Source organism: Fonsecaea monophora (assembly GCF_001642475.1).
Source record: "Fonsecaea monophora strain CBS 269.37 chromosome Unknown Scaff25, whole genome shotgun sequence".
NCBI lineage: Eukaryota > Fungi > Ascomycota > Eurotiomycetes > Chaetothyriales > Herpotrichiellaceae > Fonsecaea > Fonsecaea monophora.
In genome coordinates this window covers 68458-86325 of record NW_019173956.1, presented here as the reverse complement: position 1 = coordinate 86325, position 17868 = coordinate 68458, and the positions used below count along the sequence as shown (strand labels likewise).

The 17868-nt window shown below is 53.2% G+C and overlaps 8 protein-coding genes across 8 annotated transcripts; 3 read left to right on the top strand and 5 right to left on the bottom strand.

Moving 5' to 3' along the window:
• Positions 1 to 249: 249 nt before the first annotated feature.
• On the top strand, positions 250 to 594 carry AYO21_04448 (hypothetical protein; the record flags this gene model as incomplete). Its single annotated transcript, XM_022654421.1, has 1 exon — positions 250 to 594. One exon carries the CDS (start codon positions 250 to 252, stop codon positions 592 to 594), a length of 345 nt encoding a protein of 114 aa, XP_022513237.1.
• Positions 595 to 1769: 1175 nt separating this feature from the next.
• AYO21_04447 (hypothetical protein) lies at positions 1770 to 3720 on the bottom strand (the record flags this gene model as incomplete). Its single annotated transcript, XM_022654420.1, has 5 exons — positions 1770 to 2940; positions 3044 to 3063; positions 3115 to 3450; positions 3505 to 3654; positions 3706 to 3720. 5 exons carry the CDS (start codon positions 3718 to 3720, stop codon positions 1770 to 1772), a joined length of 1692 nt encoding a protein of 563 aa, XP_022513236.1.
• A 1691-nt stretch (positions 3721 to 5411) lies between these two features.
• Positions 5412 to 6290, bottom strand: AYO21_04446 (hypothetical protein; the record flags this gene model as incomplete). The annotated part of the gene is made up of 3 exons (XM_022654419.1): positions 5412 to 6055; positions 6128 to 6200; positions 6261 to 6290. The coding sequence occupies 3 exons, from the start codon at positions 6288 to 6290 to the stop codon at positions 5412 to 5414; spliced, it is 747 nt and encodes a 248-aa protein (XP_022513235.1).
• Positions 6291 to 6747: 457 nt separating this feature from the next.
• Positions 6748 to 7257, bottom strand: AYO21_04445 (hypothetical protein; the record flags this gene model as incomplete). The annotated part of the gene is made up of 1 exon (XM_022654418.1): positions 6748 to 7257. The coding sequence occupies one exon, from the start codon at positions 7255 to 7257 to the stop codon at positions 6748 to 6750; it is 510 nt and encodes a 169-aa protein (XP_022513234.1).
• A 390-nt stretch (positions 7258 to 7647) lies between these two features.
• Positions 7648 to 8858, top strand: AYO21_04444 (hypothetical protein; the record flags this gene model as incomplete). Its single annotated transcript, XM_022654417.1, has 2 exons — positions 7648 to 7767; positions 7833 to 8858. 2 exons carry the CDS (start codon positions 7648 to 7650, stop codon positions 8856 to 8858), a joined length of 1146 nt encoding a protein of 381 aa, XP_022513233.1.
• A 329-nt stretch (positions 8859 to 9187) lies between these two features.
• On the top strand, positions 9188 to 10763 carry AYO21_04443 (hypothetical protein; the record flags this gene model as incomplete). Its single annotated transcript, XM_022654416.1, has 2 exons — positions 9188 to 9774; positions 9896 to 10763. 2 exons carry the CDS (start codon positions 9188 to 9190, stop codon positions 10761 to 10763), a joined length of 1455 nt encoding a protein of 484 aa, XP_022513232.1.
• Positions 10764 to 11451: 688 nt separating this feature from the next.
• AYO21_04442 (hypothetical protein) lies at positions 11452 to 14931 on the bottom strand (the record flags this gene model as incomplete). Its single annotated transcript, XM_022654415.1, has 3 exons — positions 11452 to 12238; positions 12291 to 14815; positions 14869 to 14931. The coding sequence occupies 3 exons, from the start codon at positions 14929 to 14931 to the stop codon at positions 11452 to 11454; spliced, it is 3375 nt and encodes a 1124-aa protein (XP_022513231.1).
• A 491-nt stretch (positions 14932 to 15422) lies between these two features.
• On the bottom strand, positions 15423 to 17008 carry AYO21_04441 (hypothetical protein; the record flags this gene model as incomplete). The annotated part of the gene is made up of 2 exons (XM_022654414.1): positions 15423 to 15540; positions 15606 to 17008. 2 exons carry the CDS (start codon positions 17006 to 17008, stop codon positions 15423 to 15425), a joined length of 1521 nt encoding a protein of 506 aa, XP_022513230.1.
• Between the last annotated feature and the right edge of the window lie 860 nt (positions 17009 to 17868).

Sequence of the window (17868 nt, the reverse complement as noted above, 5' to 3'; positions counted from 1 at the left end):
GTTAGTTCCCTGGATCACAACCCAAAGATACGTTTCTTCTATCACTCGAACTCGACCAAAAAGTCAAAAAGTCAACTTTTTCGCTCCACCATACTCTCTACACCATTCTCTCTGTCTCTCTGGGAGAGAAGGACCACGACTCCTCGTCCAAAAAATCCCACACCGACCAAGTCTTTGTTTACACACACACACTCACACTCACACATCGCCGGATTTACTTACAAAAGCGAAAGCCGTCAAATTTCAACCATGCCTCTTCCGACCGCGTCAGGTTCTTCTTCTTCATCGTCCAAATCCCATCGGGACTCGAGATCCACAACAACAACTGGGCACAAAACGTCGACCCTCAGTTCCTCCTCGTTCCCCCCTCGCACACCGACAATCCAAGCACTCCAAGCACAACCACCAAAAAGACCGGCAAAATGGACACCCAGACACGACGCCTTTATCCGCGAACAGGCCCGCAACGGCGAAGACGCAGAGAGTATCCGCATCCTCTTCGAGGTCGAGTATCCCGGCGTCAGTGTGAGTAAGGCGTGGGTCGTCGAGAGGATCAAGGTCACCGCGGCGTCGGCGTCAGTCAGGACTAGGTAGATGTTGAGGGCCGGTGGATAGAGAAAGGGGGAATGTTTGGGCGTGCCCTTATTTCTCCCCTGAGAAGATAGACGGGGAAGGGGAAGGGGATGGGACAGAGGCTGGGGAATGGGAATGGAAGGACGGAAGAAGGGTAACCTGCCCTTGTCTTGTCTTGGTCCATCTTAGCTTGATTGGTTGTCCCGTACTGGCATTCCATGGCATGCTCATGCTCATACTTTGAGATTGGAGCTTCGAGCTTCGAGCTGCGAGCTGCGAGCTGCCAGCCTTCAACATGCAAGCAAGAAGGAATAGTGGAGAGGCCAAAGTGAGCAGGAAGAGAGAGGGAGGGGGGGGGAGAGACAATGTGTGTGTGTATGTATGACGGAAGCAAAAAGGAGCAGAAGCAGAACAGAACAGGGAAAAGTAGTCAATCGATCAATCAGTCAGTCAGACCGCCGGCGCCACGGGGGAAGCAGCAACGACGCAGGACAGATCAGACAGACAGACAGACAGACAGACAGACAGGCTGGTTGGGTTGGGTAGAGTTGGACATGGCAGCGCGCATGGACAAGGCTACCTATACGAGGAACTTCTATCTATTCTTACCAACTCCTGCTACCACTAGCGGGACAGGACAAGACAGGACGCATTAACACCCCTTCTCTATCCACCCATTTCTGTACGATCCGTCCATCTATCTTATCCATAGCCATGATAGCAGCCACTCGTCCTTGGCGGGCGCTCTCGTAGAGATGACAACCACAAGAGACGTCTGGAACAACCAAGAGATCAAGTACCAAAGAATAGGAACCAGCAACCATCAAGCTCAAGCTCAAGCTTCGTCATCGATTAACGCGCAACACAGACGTTGTTCGTAGGTTATATATAGGATACCTTGGTATATAGAAATGTCTGTGTGTGAATAGAGCCGGGAAGTGAAGGAGCCACAATCGTAGCAGTTGTAGCACAACATTCCACCTGAAAACAAGCATGCCCTGTCTCAAACGACTCCATCCAAAGCAATTCCCGATTCCCTGTTCCCATTTCCGCGAGGGAGATGATCTTTTTCCAACTCCAACGCTGTAACGATAGGTGTGTAGGACTTCATATATCTGGTGATGTGCAGTGTTTCAACGTGTTGAGCCATCTCGTTCTCCATATCGGCCTTGTGTATATGGCATTTCTTTCCAAGCTCACGAGATCCAAACCTCCATCTTGCCCATTTCACTCCTCTCTTTCTTTGCTTGGTTGCGCACACTCGTCAACAACATCTCCAGATCATCCTGATCACCCATGGTGATCATGTCGCCATCATCTTGCATCTTGATCTTCAACTGATCCTTGATCCCAAACTTTTCACGTATTTTGCTTTCGAGGTCGCCAAAATCTATCACGGCGCCAATCATTAGATATCTCGTATCGTCGTTAAAGTGGCATTTGACACGAATCTTGCGCATTTCGGGCCGTTTGCTGCCGCGTCCGGATCGAGACACCGCGCGCCGGACGGGTTCGAAACCGCTCATGTCTTCAGCACTCATTTCTTCTTCGTCTATATATTCGTCTTCTTCGTTGAGGTATAAGTCCTGCTCCTGCCGTCGCTGGCGCCTCCGGGGGCTGGAATACATGCGATAGACATCATCCACCGCGTCGGTGGGTTCTTCGTAGCGGGATGATGCTGTAGTCTCTCGGAACAGTGGTGCTGGGGCCCTTTGCGAGGCTGAGCGGTCGAGCATCTGCCGCCGGACAGAGGGACCTCGAGGTTCGGAAGCAGTCCTTTGGGTGCCATAGCGCGACCTTTCCATCTGTGGTCGCTCCATTAGTGGTCGCTCCATCATGGAAGGCTCTTCTGGCCAAGAGTTCTCGCGTGGGGGTGGCATCATCCTGCCCATGCCGGGGCCTTGGTTGGCGTTGCTATCAAATGTCGCTGCACGGCTCAGCATACCGGGTCTGGGTGCCTCCATGTCTGGCCTGGTGTACATATTGCGGGGTTGACGCATAGAGGTCGTCCGAAGAGGCAACGTAGAAGAGCCGCCTCCACTGAGCCTGGGCTTCTCGTTCTCCGGTGGTGGTGTTGGAGGGAAGACATTTCGATTCATGACAGGAGGGGCGCTCTGGTCTCGAACCACTCTGCTGGACAAGTTACGCTGCACGAGGTTTGTTGCCGCGTAACTGATGTTCTCCGGGGGGCGGTCATCTTTGGCAGCAACCTCAGCAGCTACCGCTTGTTTCCTTTCCACTCCCTGGAATCCAGTACCGGTGTTCTCGCTGTTTGATGTAGCTATCAATCGGGCCTTGCCCAGGTAGTCCTTTGCTTTGAGATTCTTGACTTTGGCCTCGTTTGGCCTGTAAACGCATCCGACCGGTCTATCAGACACCAGGGGTTAGTCCATCAATTGCTATTATGACACCTCAAGGAAGGCAGGATTATCCCAGAACACGGTTCATTTGGGGAGTAGCTGAGACTCACATGCTGAACACAACATAACCCTGCAACAAGTCAGTGGACACGCCTTCTCTCACGAGAGATTCAAAGCTCACCTGTGCCATATCCTTGATAGCATCGTCGATCACATCGTGGTCGGGAGTCATCTTCTCCTTTTGGGCGAAGCTGAAGTCTTGAAGCCCGGCCTGCTCTTGCTGAAGATACATATAGCACAGACCACGATTGAAGAGAACTTCGCACGAGTAAAGCTTGAACTTCAACCCTAGCTGCTCATAGTCGATGTAGGTATTGCCTCTCAGATAGAGTAGGGTGTCATTAAAATTTGCCAATGCTTCTTCAAAGTCCCCAACCAGAAAGTTCGAGACACCCTGTTGGAAGTATGCCACTGCGAGATACTGGTCGAGCTTGATTGCGCGTTGATAACACTCCACCTAGTCTCACTATCAGCTTATATTCCTATGCTTGTCTTTTCATACTGCACGCACTGCTCTTTCATGCTCGCCAATGGTGGCGTGGATCACACCGCAGTTGAACAGGATCTTGGAGGTATCGGCAATTGCATCGAAAATTCTCAAGGCTTCCTCAAATTCTTGATTGTCATAGTGCCCAAGCGCTTCGACCCAAGTCTCTATTTCCTGCAAGACGGGTCAGGGAGCGAGTATGCAACTGGGGTGGGATTGACATACCTGCTTGAGCGACATGGCGCCGGGCCGAGGTCGTCGAAGTTAGAATCGATGTCAACAAGGTGGTGACGGCAAGGTGCAGGTTCGAGTAGAGCCAGGGACTGCAATATGTTTACAGAGGAAGCGAGATCTGCGACAAGGAGCGGCGTTGCCTGAGACGTTATTGAAATGGTGGATGTGGGCGGTCACAGAATCTGCTAGGGTGGTGGGAACCGATGGCTACCACAGGCTGGTCACTAACTCGTAGGTGGCGGTCGATTTGGACGGTGCACCGAGGCTGCGAGGGCCGGCCCTGCCGCTAAGGTCCTGAAAATGGGTGCTTGAGGTCCAGGGGTTAAGCGCCCGGGGTGGGTAGGGGGGAGCAGTGGGATTTGCTCGGCGCCAATGCCGTCACTGGCTGGGTGCCAATGAAAGAGGCTGTCAACTTGACAATGTGGTGAATGAATAGATTAGCGACGGGATGCGCCCGATAGATTGCAAATAGTCTGGATGTCTGGCAAGCGAAGAAGATAAATCGGGAAACAAAGAGTGTAGCTGGTTTGTATACCAAAAGCGCCAGCGTGGGAGAAACGAAGATAGCAATGCCAGTTGCTGCTAGGTGGAAAGAGAAGGAGAAGAGTTGAAGGAGTGGAATGGTTTGGGATTCTTTTACGACAGCAAGACTCGGACTTCTTGAATGATGTTTGGGAGAAGGGGAACAGGGAAGGTGGGGGTCCCAAACTTTCAAGCGAGAGCAAGGGTGAGAAGAAGAGTCAAGACATGGGAGCAAGGGCACCAAGGGGGGATAGGCACCGTGATGGGATAGGCACGAATAGGGAAGGGTGGTGGCTGGGAAGGATACCAGGTAGAGAGGGAGAGGGACAGGAGAACTACCTCTCCGGGCACTTGCCAGGCAGTCTCAGGGGTTTCAGCACCCAACACATCCTACCTAGGTACGTGGTGGACTCGATAGGTAACAGGTACTCGGTACAAACAGACATATCATATGCTTGCATATGCTCACCTGCTCAGTCACCTCGAGTTCCCCATTTGCACAATCAAACACCATCAAACACCACCTTGTCATGATTGTTGTCACATTGACAAGTCTTCTTATCAGCTCGAATCACCTACCTGACTACCTATTATGCTTTTAGGAACCGCGTCCCTCTGCTCTCGTCCTTCACATCCTCGCTCCTCACTCGTCCAAAATGTGATGGCACACATCTTCCTCTACCAAGTGGCCTGAGTCCGTCACCTGAGCAAGTCTCTTCTTCTACGGCTTTCCATTGTTTGCTTCCTCTCATCGTCGGTCTTACGCCCACATGGCTCACTCGTCTGGGTTGTTTCAACAGTGTCCAACCTCGCCTGGTGGGCCAGGTTCCGCATCTGCGTGTCCGTTTCAGAATCACATCTGGCGACCAACCACCGTCGACACAGCACTCCAAAAGTTTGTCCCAAACCCTCTCTCCCAAGCAATCGGGTCGTCCGTTTCCAATGCTCGATGCAGGGGTGTGCTCCAGCACTGCATCATAGTGCAGCCAAAGATCGATTTCCAAACCAGAACAAACTCGGTCCGCGAATCAGAATCGGGTGAAAATCCATTTGGGGTTGCTCCCTACGAGATGCATTGCATGTTGATTGTGGAATAATAGGTTTTTTTTTTTCATTTTATTCTTTATTATGCTGCTACGCTTGTGGTCGCCGCAGACCCTGGTATAGCTGACAGATCACAGCATCCCCTTTTCGACCTGCTCTTTGCGCTCCTCCCATACGGTCTTCCCTGAACAGCTGCACACGGTCTTGTCATTGTCCCACACCCCGGCACTGCGAGCAATGACCCCGACCAGGGTATCTGGATCTTCGGTCTGAAACGCACCCTCTGGCTGTTGTTTCGACACGACCATGCTGCGACCGATAATCTCCCATATTGACACTGGTCGATCCAGGAATGCGCTGCCTCGTCCATCCTTGTCCACCTCCACTGTGCCAAACATTCCGCGAGGCTGTCTGAAGCCCGCTAGTTCCTTGACGGCTTCCCAGATGCCACCTGTCGAGGCTGCCCCACGTGAGATGTCACCTGTGGCCCTTATCGTGGCATGATATGTTCCCGGCGACACCCCACGTAGCGTCAGATCCACCAGTGTCCGACTGTCCGAGACTTGGACCATCCGTGCCAGGCCTCGGACGGGATCTGACACGGCTTTTGCATGAGTTTCCAGAATGCACACTCCGGCAGAGTTGGACTTCCCACTACCCCGTAAGATGGCATCTCTTCCCGTAGATTCGATGGCTGACACGATTGATGAAGGAGGAGCCGTTCCTTCAATGTAAAAAAGTTGGTCTTTAAGATTGGCTTCGATCTTGGAGATGCCTGTAAAGCAGCCAAGGTGTCAGTCCTGGACCTCGCGAGTGAAGGAATGAACGACTGTTTCGTCCAAAGTACCTTGTACTTTCTCTAGGGCGCCTGTGACATCTTGGACGCAGGACTCGCAGTGCAGAGGTACAGCGAATGTTGTCTGTGCCTTGGTCAGCATACACGGAGAAGATCGACAGGAGGCTTCTGTGCAAGTTCGGACCTGGAAGGGCTCGATTTCCACGCTTCCCATTTTGAGCGTCGTGCCGGAGATCCAGAGGATTTAGAGATCAGATTAGCGATATGTTTCCTCGAAGATTAAGGTATAGAATGCGGTTCAATGTTCAGTAGTGGATGGACTGAGAAGCTCTCACGCGCTGCTTAGATGCTTGGTAATGAATCGAATATTGAAGAAGTCGTCAAATACCGCGCGACAGGCCCCCGCATCGATCCGCCACAGGCCCAGAAAGTGACGTGCGAAAACCCGGACTTCGGAATCAAAGCCACGGCCGCGCTTTCCACATGGGTTGTACTCGCAGAATCGGTTCATTCTAAGAAGATAGCACGTTACATGGCCATGGAGTTCTTGATACCTTTTTAGCGGCGAGTTGAGATGTTTTGTCCAATTTACTTATACAATGGCCACTGAATAGTTCATCGATCCTGAGCCCCTTATCCCATTGGCTCAGCTCTCCACCCTAGCAGCCTGCTCATATGAAGAAACACGCGAGCCCAAGAGCCAGAACGGGCAGCGTCATGACCAGATGTCCCGTTCCCGTCTTTTCGGCAACCTCCTTTGCTTCCTTCGAGATGCCCTCCGCATGGGCGAACTGGGTGATGACGAGCCCGTCTCCTCCAGCAATAACGGTGCCAGTCAAGAAGATGATCCCCAGGCATCTTCTGGCCGTCACGGCGGCCACTGGTGACGACTGACACAATGAGGAGAAGCGCCAGAACAATGTGATGCCCACGATGGACAATCCGCCGGCAAAGTTGCGGAGGCCGCGGGTATAGGTCTGCGCTTTTTGCCAGCTCGAAAGTTCTTTGGATGCTTGAACTGAGGACGGGACGAGGATGCCAAACAGTGTCTCCGCGTCGACTGGTGCTTTGAAGCTGTACAGCCCCGTTACAATGCCCATGGTGCCCATCAAGCCCGTGAGCACTGGGAGGGCTGAGGTTCGGATGGAAACCAGCGTGGTAGCGACATTGTTCGACGCCATTGCTTCGGGGAACAGCCGACCGAGTCTATAGCGGAGGAATAAGCACAGACGGATTGACTGGTATTTCAACCACCACTGCGAAGAGTAGGCAATCAATAAGTGGCACAAGGAACTTTGACAGCTCAGCCCAAAGTCGCCAGATGTGTCTCAGAGTGTAGGAGAAAAGATCGTTTAGTAGCCTTCAATTAGGTTTATAGTTGTCGTCGATCTCAGCTGTTCACCCTCCCGTCCTTTGGAATGTTGTCGTTGACAGGATCGTGATCATCTGATTGGGCAGCGCGTGCGAGGTTGGCTTCGTGACCCTGACGACGTCACCCCCTAAAATCGCCTTGTCAATCACAATCAGCCCTTGTTTTCTCGAAAATCTACCTCGAAGCACAGGAATGGGAGATGGAGACTGGCGACATTCTTACCGAATGGGCTGTTTCCAATGGGATCAAGGTCAACGGCGTGGCAGCGCACAAATTCCCTGGCAAGGGACTGGGCATCGTCGCTAAAAGGAGGCTTGAGGTAGGTTGAACAGATTCATCGGTCTCTTTTTGTTTTCACGCCCCCATCCTGACGGACGCCAAAAGGCTGGAGAGATGATCTTGGACATCCCCATGTCTGTAATTCGAACGGGAGAGACGGTGTCGCCTGCGATGGTGAATGCGCTCCAAGAATGCAGCGCCAACGGCCGCCTTGCCGCGGACTTGGCCATGGACACATCCGACCTTCACGCCCTCTGGAGATCGACGTTGCCATCAATCGAGGACTTGAACGAGTCGATGCCGCTCTTCTGGTCACCGGAGCTCCAAGACCTCCTACCACCCCACGCGCTGGCGCTTCTGAGCAAGCAGCAGGGGAAAATCTCGCGGGACTGGGATGTCGTTTCTTCTGCCTTTCCGCAGCTGTCCTATGATGTCTATCGCTACCATTGGCTTCTCGTAAGCACACGGACGTTCTACTATACACCACCGGACATGAAACCCGAAGATACGCCCGAAGCGGACGAGTGTCTGGCACTGGTTCCCTTTGGTGACTACTTCAACCACTCCGAGGCTGGCTGCAAGGTCGCTTATTCGGCCACGGGATACGAATTCAGAGTGGAACAGGCAGTCGAACAGGGCGAGGAGCTGTACATCTCCTACGGCAGCCACCCAAACGACTTCTTGTTGGTGGAGTACGGCTTCATGCTCCAGGCCAATAAATGGGACGAGGTCTCTCTGGACACGGTCATTTTGCCACTTTTCTCCGAGAAGCAGAAAACGAGGCTAGAAGAGGCAGGATACCTGGGTAACTACGTACTTGATCCATCGTCGATGCAGGACGACGAGGTTGCCTGCTACCGCACACGACTGGCACTGAGATTGCTCTGTATGCCTTTGAAAAAGTGGAAGGAATGTGTCACGTATGGTGCGGATGAAGACGACGAGTATCAGAGTTCGGTCCATGAACTGCTCCAGCAAGCGTTGAAGTCATATCTAGAGACCGTGGACAGCAGCCTCGAGCAGATCGCTCGGCTCAAAGTAGGGCTTCCGTCGCAAAGAGATGTGTTGAGGCGACGCTGGGAAGAGATAGGCATGTACCTGACGACCGCCATTGATAGAATAGAGCAATGACACACGTACCCTCGATCTCGGAGACGCAACAATTCTGAAGTAGATAACATTGTTTTGTTAACACGATGGGCGTCAATAGCTCCGCCGTCTGACTGACGCGTTGAGATATTGCCATATTTTGACGTGAACGTCCTGTCCACCTTTCGTGGCTCCAGAAAAAAAGTTTCCCCAGTCCAACCCACACACTCACAACTACGCAAAAGCTCACTTCACCAACGTTTACACTGGCAGCCGCCGCTATGCTCCCAAAAGGTCGAATGTAGATTCGCAATTATCTCTTGCCCTCCCTCTGGCGAGTCCACCGCCAGTCAACACGAAAACCTCACAACATGATTCCAAAGCCCTCCAAATGGGCCGCCGATGACGACGGAGACGCGGCCGCTGCGCAAGCCGAGCGGAGGCGGGAGAAAGCAGAAAGAAAGCGACTCAAGGAAGACAAAGCCCGCAGTGTCGCTCCGTCAACCACCGTCACCGCTACTCCTTCTACCACCACCATCACGGGCGCGGCGCGGTACGCCTCCACGACGGATGACAATGAGCGACCGAGTAAACGTCCACGGAGATCACTGGACGAGGAAGAGAATGGAGCAGCACAGGCAACACAGCCGCAGGTGGAAAGCGAAGAGGTGGAGGAGGGCGCACACTTGCTACGGTTCCCCAGGCGGGAGTTCGGCCCTTGCGGCCACGTCGGGCAGTTCGAGCAGCTGAACGACATCGAAGAAGGCTCCTACGGCGTGGTCTCGCGAGCGCGGAGGAAGACCTCTGGCGAGATCGTTGCCCTGAAGAGGTTGAAGATGGACCACACCAACGACGGCTTCCCGGTGACGGGACTACGAGAGATACAGACACTGATGGCGTGTCGGGACGCGAACGTGGTCAAGCTGCTCGAGGTGGTCATGGGCGACAGTTTGAAAGAGTAAGTCTGGCCTTCCCACCATTGAATTCCTATTTCTTCCCCCCCGCCCTGAAAAGGCATGGATAGCCAGACGATGTTAACTTGTATGGCCACGGGCGGCATCCGCGGCTCATTTTAACAGGGTCTACCTCGTGATGGAGTTCCTCGAACACGACCTCAAGACCCTCCTCGACGACATGGCCGAGCCATTCCTCCCCTCGGAGACCAAGACGCTCATGCTACAGATCGTCTCGGGCGTCGAGTACCTCCACACGAACTGGATCCTGCATCGCGACCTCAAGACGTCGAACCTCCTCCTCAACAACCGCGGCGAGATCAAGCTGGCAGACTTTGGCATGGCGCGATACACCTCCAGACCTCCGCCGAAGCTGACCCAGCTGGTGGTGACGCTGTGGTACCGGGCACCCGAGCTGCTGCTGGGCGCGGAGGAGTACGACTTTGAAGTCGACGTGTGGAGCGTCGGGTGTATCTTCGCCGAACTGCTCACGCGGGAACCCCTGTTCCAAGGCCGCAACGAAGTCGACCAGCTCTCCAGAATCTTCATGCTCCTGGGGACCCCGACGCGGGAGTCGTGGCCGGGCTTCCGCTCCCTCCCCAACGCCAAAGCGCTGCACCCTCTCCTGACGACCTCGTCCAAGACCACGACGACGACATCGTCCCTCACGGCCTCCAAGTTTCCCTACCTCACCAGCGCGGGCCTGCGCCTCCTCTCCTCCCTCCTCTCGCTGAACCCCGCTTCGCGCCCCACGGCCGCCGACGTCCTCAACCACCCTTACTTCAGGGAAGACCCCCGTCCCAAACCCAAGGAGTTGTTCCCGACTTTCCCCAGCAAGGCCGGCCAGGAGAAGCGGCGCAAACGAGAGACGCCCCAGGCGCCCGCCCGTGGGGACGCACCCAGGCTCGACGAGAAGGAGGTCGAGGGCATCTTTAAGGGGTGGGACACGGAGGGCGAGGAGAAGGGCGGCGGCTTTGCTCTACGCTTAGGTTAGGTTAGGCCAGGTTGGGTTGGGTTAGGTTAGGCCAGGCTAGAATTGGGATTCACGAATCGAGAGAGCATTTTTCTGTCCGTCGCATACATGGCATGGGATAGGATAGGGGATATATATGAACACCCCTGTATGGATGGATATTTCGCCCGAGGCATACGAGTAACATCGATCGGAAATGGTCACCAGGGGGTTTCAAAACGGGTTCAATGACGGGTTTGCTGATGTGGATGCCATTCAAAACAGAAACGGACTTGGTCATCTCTTGGGGCGCGCGCGCGGCTCTATTGGATTTCTATCGAAATCGAAATCGGAGCAAATACCTTGCCTGGGTAAAATACACGACAGACGTCTTGATGCCTTATGCTGTATCTTCGTGCGTCTTCGTGCGTCTTCCTTATTCCTTCGTGGTGGTATTTGCTCTCCCACATTCTCTCTCATCAAGTGTCTTTTTTTGGTAGTCTCTCCCACCGTGTCTCGTCTAAAAACCAATGGGCTTGATCTTCGCACCACGATCCACATCCATACTCTCGTCACTCGTATAAAAAGTCATGGCCGAACCGAATCAAACACGCACATCGATCTCTTGGTATATTATCGTTCACACTCTGGTCCTGCTCTTATATCCTCCGAAGGGGAGACAGGGGAAGTGAGGAAGAGGGGCAACGCGCCATAACGATGGGCCGCTCGCTCATGCGTCGACGTTCTCGAACAGGAAGCTGGGCTGGCCTGGAACAGCGAGCTCGGCCATCGAGGGGAGGCTCTGCCTGTTCTCGTCAGTGACACTGACGACCTTGACGTCCTTACAGCCCGTATTCTTCATCAGGCCCCTCTTCATCTCGGTGAGGATGTGGACCTCGTCAAACGGCAATTTCCGCTCAAACACGGCCTCGGGGCTCTCCTTGTTCACCACGAGTCTCCTCTTGAGCCCTTGCACAAAAGGCATCGCCTTCTTCATCTCCGGGCCCTTGCCCATCTTCGCGACCGACGCATTCAGTGCCTTGTCGTCGTCCAGGGATGCTTTCTCCAGCAGGGATCGGACCAGGTCGACGTATTTGTCCTGCCACGCGGGGAATCGCGATGCCACGAAGATGGTGATTTGCTTCGGTTTGCGCGGGTCAAATGCCACGGCCTTGCCCTTTGCCATCTTTTTGGCCGCCTGCGCTTCTGCACTCGTGATGTTGCTAGAAGTCGACTTCACGTAGTCTCTTGTGGCGGTTAATGATGGGTCTGCTTCAGGGACATCTGTCGGCCAGCTGGCAAGCTGGATGGATTGATCTTTGTGCAAGACTTCAAGCCAAATGTACTCGGCCCAGTGAGGGGCAATGGTAGAGATCAAGAGGCATTGCAATTCGGCAAAGCGGACGACGAGGGGCCTCGACAGAGGTATGCCGCCGGAGACGCAGGCATCGCGGTAGAAGTCACGAGCAGATTGGAAGTCGTAGAGCGCTGATTTGAGGGCCAGTTTGTAGTTTGTCCTAGGGAGTGACGGTTAGCATTGTTCGGTCTGTTGTGGCACTGCCAACTTACTCGGAGTAGTGCTTGTATGCTTCATGCACCAACAGGTTCATCTCGTCCTCAAAAAGTTTGTCCCATATCACCTCTCCCTGTGTCTTGCGGAGTCCTTCGTCCTTCAGCGTATCCTCAATCCAATCCTTGAGAATGTACATCCGCATGATGGCTGCGTTGGCGCTCTTCTCTTCGAAATTCGCGTCTTCCATGCCATCTCCTGCGTCAGCAAGTGCTATCCGCGTGGCGTCAGCACCGAACTTCTTCACCGCTTGGCTCAGTGTCAAAAAGTTTCCAGTAGATTTGCTCATTTTCTCCCCGTTGAGCAAGAGGTGGCCATTTGAGCGGACGGACTTCGGCCAATATTCGCGAGGGAAAAGAGCGAGATGTATGTAGAGGAAGAATGTGAGATGGTTGGGAATCAGGTCCTTTCCAGATGATCTCAAGTCGAGAGGATACCAGTATTCAAAGGATCGTCGCATAGTTTGTAGGTCTGCAACCGATATCCTTGTCGAATCTGAGACTTTCTTGACATCGTTTGTCCGCGTGAAGATGTAATCCCACACATCATCCGTCATTTGTTCTGCCTTGATATCCAACAACCCAGGCTCCTTGCCGAATTTATCTCCGTGTAAGAAATGGGCGACCGTGTAGTATGACATGTAAATGGTGCTGTCACTCAGACTTTCCACCAAGAAGGAGGGATCCCAGGGAAGTTTAGAGCCCAGTCCATACGTCCTTGCGCATGCCCATTGGTTCAACCACTCGAGATTTGCGACGAACTGGTTCTCGGTCTCCTGAGCATACGTTTCAAGGCCGTTCTTGTCCTTTACGTAGTCCAAAACCGTTTGTTGCCACTCTTTGTCGTTCTCGCCATAATTCAGGAACCACTGTGGTACGTAGGCGACCACACACTCATCTCCACTGCGACTGATGACTTCAGCTGAAGGATCGGCAAAAGGGAATGCTTCGCCAGATGCAATCAAGGCACTTCGAACTTTGTCTTTGGCATCAGAGACCTTCTGGCCCTTGAATTCCCCGACCAACATCGTCCCGTTGTAGAAGCCTTCTTTGTATGCCAGGTCCTTTGCTTCGGCCAACAGAGTGGTGTCCTTCGGTGATTGGATCTTCTTGGTCTCGACCAAGAACTTCGCCGCAAGGTTACCGTAAGCTGGAGTATCAATAATAGGAATGATCTCCAGTTCAGCCCATTCCTTTTGGATGCCATAGAAATCTGCTTTCTTCGCCAATTCCTTGACCGTGGCAAAGTCGTCCGGACTGTCTGACGGAACTGATGTGACAACGCCTGTGCCCTTCGTTGCAGATACTGTTTCCATAGGTAATATCCGAACACCTTCTTTGTGCACCGACAGTGGCGCATTGACTAGAGTGCCCACAAAGGCAGACCCGGGCAATTCCACAACAGGCTGCAACTCGTCTTGGTTACGGGGGAAGTGCTCCTGGTCAAAGAAAGTTCCCTGAAAGGCCATGTTCCAAGCTGCTCTTTTGGTGACCACGTAATACTCTTTTTCCGATACCTTGAAAATGCCATACTTGATCTTTGGGCCAACGAAACAGCATACTTGGCCGTACATCGTCTCCGGTCTCAGCGTTGCGGGTACAAAGTAGACACTGGCGTCCTGAGGAATCTTGGATTCCACTGCCTTTGCCGCATCAGGCGACCACTCCTTGACCCGCAGCTTTAGGGCTGTGTACTCTGTTGGACCTACACCTTCACCCTTGGTCCGGTCGTGGTCCATACAGGGTTGGCCATCTTTGGGACTGTAGATCGTGTATCTCTTGCCGTACAGAATCTTGTTGAGCTCGTGCAAGCGATTCATCTGCCATCTGACAAAGGCGTCGTAATAGGGATTTGCGTCGGTGGTGACAAACTTCCTCCTCCAATCTATCCTTGCTCCGAAATCAATCAGATCTTGTTGACATATTGGCGGAAAGTATTCGAGCCAGTAGTTGGCGTCTGCGAACTTGTGGATCTCCTCCTTCGGTATCCCCATAGCCAGCATTGTTTGGAATTGGTAGTTGGCCTTGACCGTCTTCGCGGCCTGCTTGCCCTTCTTGCTCTTGAACTTTGTCAGGTCGTCCTTCACATTGACCCCTTGTGTAGGTGCGACGGGGGCTCCATTGGTATCTGGCGCAGGTTCATCCTCATCTTCATGGTAGTTTTCGAAATTTTGTCCAAACTTTCTGACATCTTCAACGAGTTTGTCCGCACATGCTTTGATCGGCATGCCTGTGCAATGAAATCCCAAGGGAAACAGCACGCGCTTTCCGGTCAAGCGGTTAAACCCTGCGGTGAACTCGACCTTGCTGACCGTAAAGCTGTGCCCGGCATGTAAAGAGCCGTTCATGTACGGGTAGGCGAAGGTGCCAAAGTACTTTGGGTATTTTTCTCGAATCTCTGCAGCGGGGACCGAGTCGAAGGGGATTTCGGTGGTTGTGGGCGCATCCGACTCGAAAATCTTGCTCTCCTGCCATTGCTTTTGGTATTTCTTTTCGATCGCAATCAAGACGTCTCGATTGTGCGTCTAACAGACTTTGGTCAGTGGCAGTTCTTCCTGCTCGCGTGTGGTTGACTCACATTTTCAAGCTTGAGAGTGTTGGCCGAGGTAAGGGTAGGGTCAACGGGAATTTGGGTCGCCATGATGGCGGAATCGAATAGCGATGGACGTATGAACCCCCCGGCGTATCGATCAGACTCAAAGTCGCTCTACAGTGTTGGGTAGAAATTACCACAAATCGGCGGCGAATGGTGGATTTCTTCCACAGCCTCGCCGCCTTTTTGCGGAGTGGAAGATTGGTCACGTGAATGCAGCCTTGCCGCTCATCACGAGACCAGGCTGAACTACCGACCGAACGTTCGACTTCGAGGATTCTACACAGAGAGCACCGTACTTGTACATTCATACATAGTGGGTATTGGTTAGTGTGTGGAGCTTGAGGCCCTTTATGCAGTAAAAACCGTTGTTGATGGCTTTTGGAACACAGATACTGCGTCAATTCACCACAAGGAGCGCCTAGGGAAGAGGGGATCGCTGCTCGCATAGCAGTATGACGAGGATGAATATCAGATGAATCCCCACCACGTATGCTTCCGTCGACCTTGCCATGGAAACTACAGCACCTGATGCTCCCCTAGAGCTCTGGCGCTTCCCAAGACTCTCGGTCGATTTTCATGACAGCTGACTGCTTGTGTGGAAACGTAACTTCGCCTTGCTTGTAAAACCCAGCTTCTTTCAGATAATTGATAAATCTGCGTTGGGGTCTCTAGTCAGCAGCTGGTTTATTTCCGGTCTCTCGTGTGTTTGAGTGACTTACTTTGTGTTGTCGACCCTCGGCTCCAACATCACGGTCTCAGTTCGAGAGTCCGCGAGGAAGCAATAGTGTACCAGCGCGGACAACCAGACCTTGACTCGATGTGGGCCGCGGAATTCATCCTCCCCAATCAACACATGTAGTCCCCGTGTATAATTGCCAACTTCCCCACCAAGTAGTCGGCCCAACCTGTCCTCCTTCACCCAATATATCTCAAAATAGCCAAAGGGTTTGCCGTCCCAACAGCCGTAAACTGGGAAGGAGTGTCGGCTTTCGAGGCCATCGACCAGAAACTTATGTTGTGTATTCAGCGGACCCGCAGCACCCCATACCGCATTGACCCGGGGGTCGTTCATCCACTTGTGGAGCAAGTCTAAGTCAGAGGGTCGATCCAGGAAGTTGTCCATAGTCGGCAACGTCGCAATCGATACGGCCGCGGTGTGGCTCGGTAGAACTGCGGGCATAGATGATGATGCGGGCACAAATTGAGGTGGAGGGCACGGCTTCGGAGAGAGTGTTGGTACCCGGAAGGAAAGCCATTGACCAAGACTGGGAATGTAGCGTGTGTAGAAAGATTCGCCCTGCCGAGGCGGCTTGGGGCGTATCGGATGGCGGATGTGGTTAGTAAAGGTGAACTGTGTTGGCGGAGGAGGGTAAAACGTGGGCAGATGACTTCCAGAGTTAAAAGGGCCACCAGGCGACCAGAATCCTGAGCTGAAGGTGTCCGATATCGCTGCATTTGTTATGTAGTCTGTAGGTCGAGGCGAACCACGCTCAGGAACCGCCCGGTCTGGCGAAGATGGACGAGAAGGGTAAGGTGAAGCTGAAGGGAATGGCGAGTGCGACTGAGGGGCCATTGTGTAGAGGAAGATTCTGGCGTCAATCTGCCAGAATGACTTCCTGCTCACAAAGGTCTCCGCCCAGCCGCTGGGCAACCGAGTACTTGGATCAGTGCCCACGCAAGAGTCCTCGCTGGCGATTAGGCCCATACGCTCAAGTTTCTGCAAAGTGTTCTTGCCCTTAAAGATGCCTTCTCTTTTAATCCTGATGCGCCAGTCAAGCTTCGGCCGGCCTGCCTCCGGGGTCAATGCAGACGCCTCGGTCAGGACATGGGGATTCGGAGGCTCCTTGTGAAAGTACCAGCATAAAGTCGCCCAGAGCATCATCGCGATATGTCGGGTCGGCGAGGCGGTGTTTTTGAAGTCGGAACTTGATGGCATTGAAATGGAGGAGATGAAGAGGGAGTCGCTCTGGATGGTTGGCTTGGTGAATCGATGCGCAACTGTGTGTTTGTGTCCTGCCTCTTCATGGTCTGCGCTTGTATTAACGGCCACTTTGCTGCTTCTACGCTCGTCATCTTCCACTTCGTCTTCTGTCTGAAGGATCACAGTCCATCCAGGAGGCATTGCGGAGTGATGCAAATCGAGGTTGGTCGATTTGAATGTGAAGCCACCGAAGACAGGGGTGACTGTATATATCTGCCTGTAAGATCCTGTTAGCTGACCTCAAGCATATTGTATTGGCCTGGAAAACGACCATGCGTTTTCTGCGCGGAGGGGGGTTAATTTACCCATTGGGCAGGTAGACGTGCTGAACCATAGTGGAGTAGATTGGACTTTTCAGAGGCTCATAGTGATGGTGCGAAGTGAACGTAGAATTGATGAGGACGAAGACTTGAGAGAACTGATGTGAGGGCTCGTGTCGAAAACCACATTTGTGGATTCATCCACGTCTGTTTTGCCGATCTCAGTCCTACTGAGCTGCAAGCCGTATCCTCTTGATGGCTGATCGGAAGAGACCGCGACCCTTCACGAATTTTGCAGACTCTGCTTCGCCCGACCAGGATTTCGCCTGTCGATGGCCAAGTCGATTCAACTTTTCATTCTCCAAAATGTGGACACGAGCCCATTGCCTTCGAAGGGGCAAAATGACGTTGGGAGGTGTGTCTTTGTTGTTCAGGAACAATGCCCACTGTGGTCACCCCACCCTCGAATCGGCTGTCGCTAGCTTCGCTTGGTTGGGCTGACACCTTGCCAGTGATAGGAGGTACCCAGAGCAGAGGGAGGGGCAGACAGCGAGGGGCGACCAAGCTTCTCTGGAGGAGGCGGGGCGGATCGACAAGGGCCGGCAGGAAGGAAAGGGCTTGAGGGATCAGTAAGCCGACAATTTTCTAGTGAGCGTGCTTGCCGTGGGATACTGACATCCATCAATTCTGCACAATGTTGGCTTGGCCCTCTAGCTGAGTGATCTTTCTTTGATTCGACTC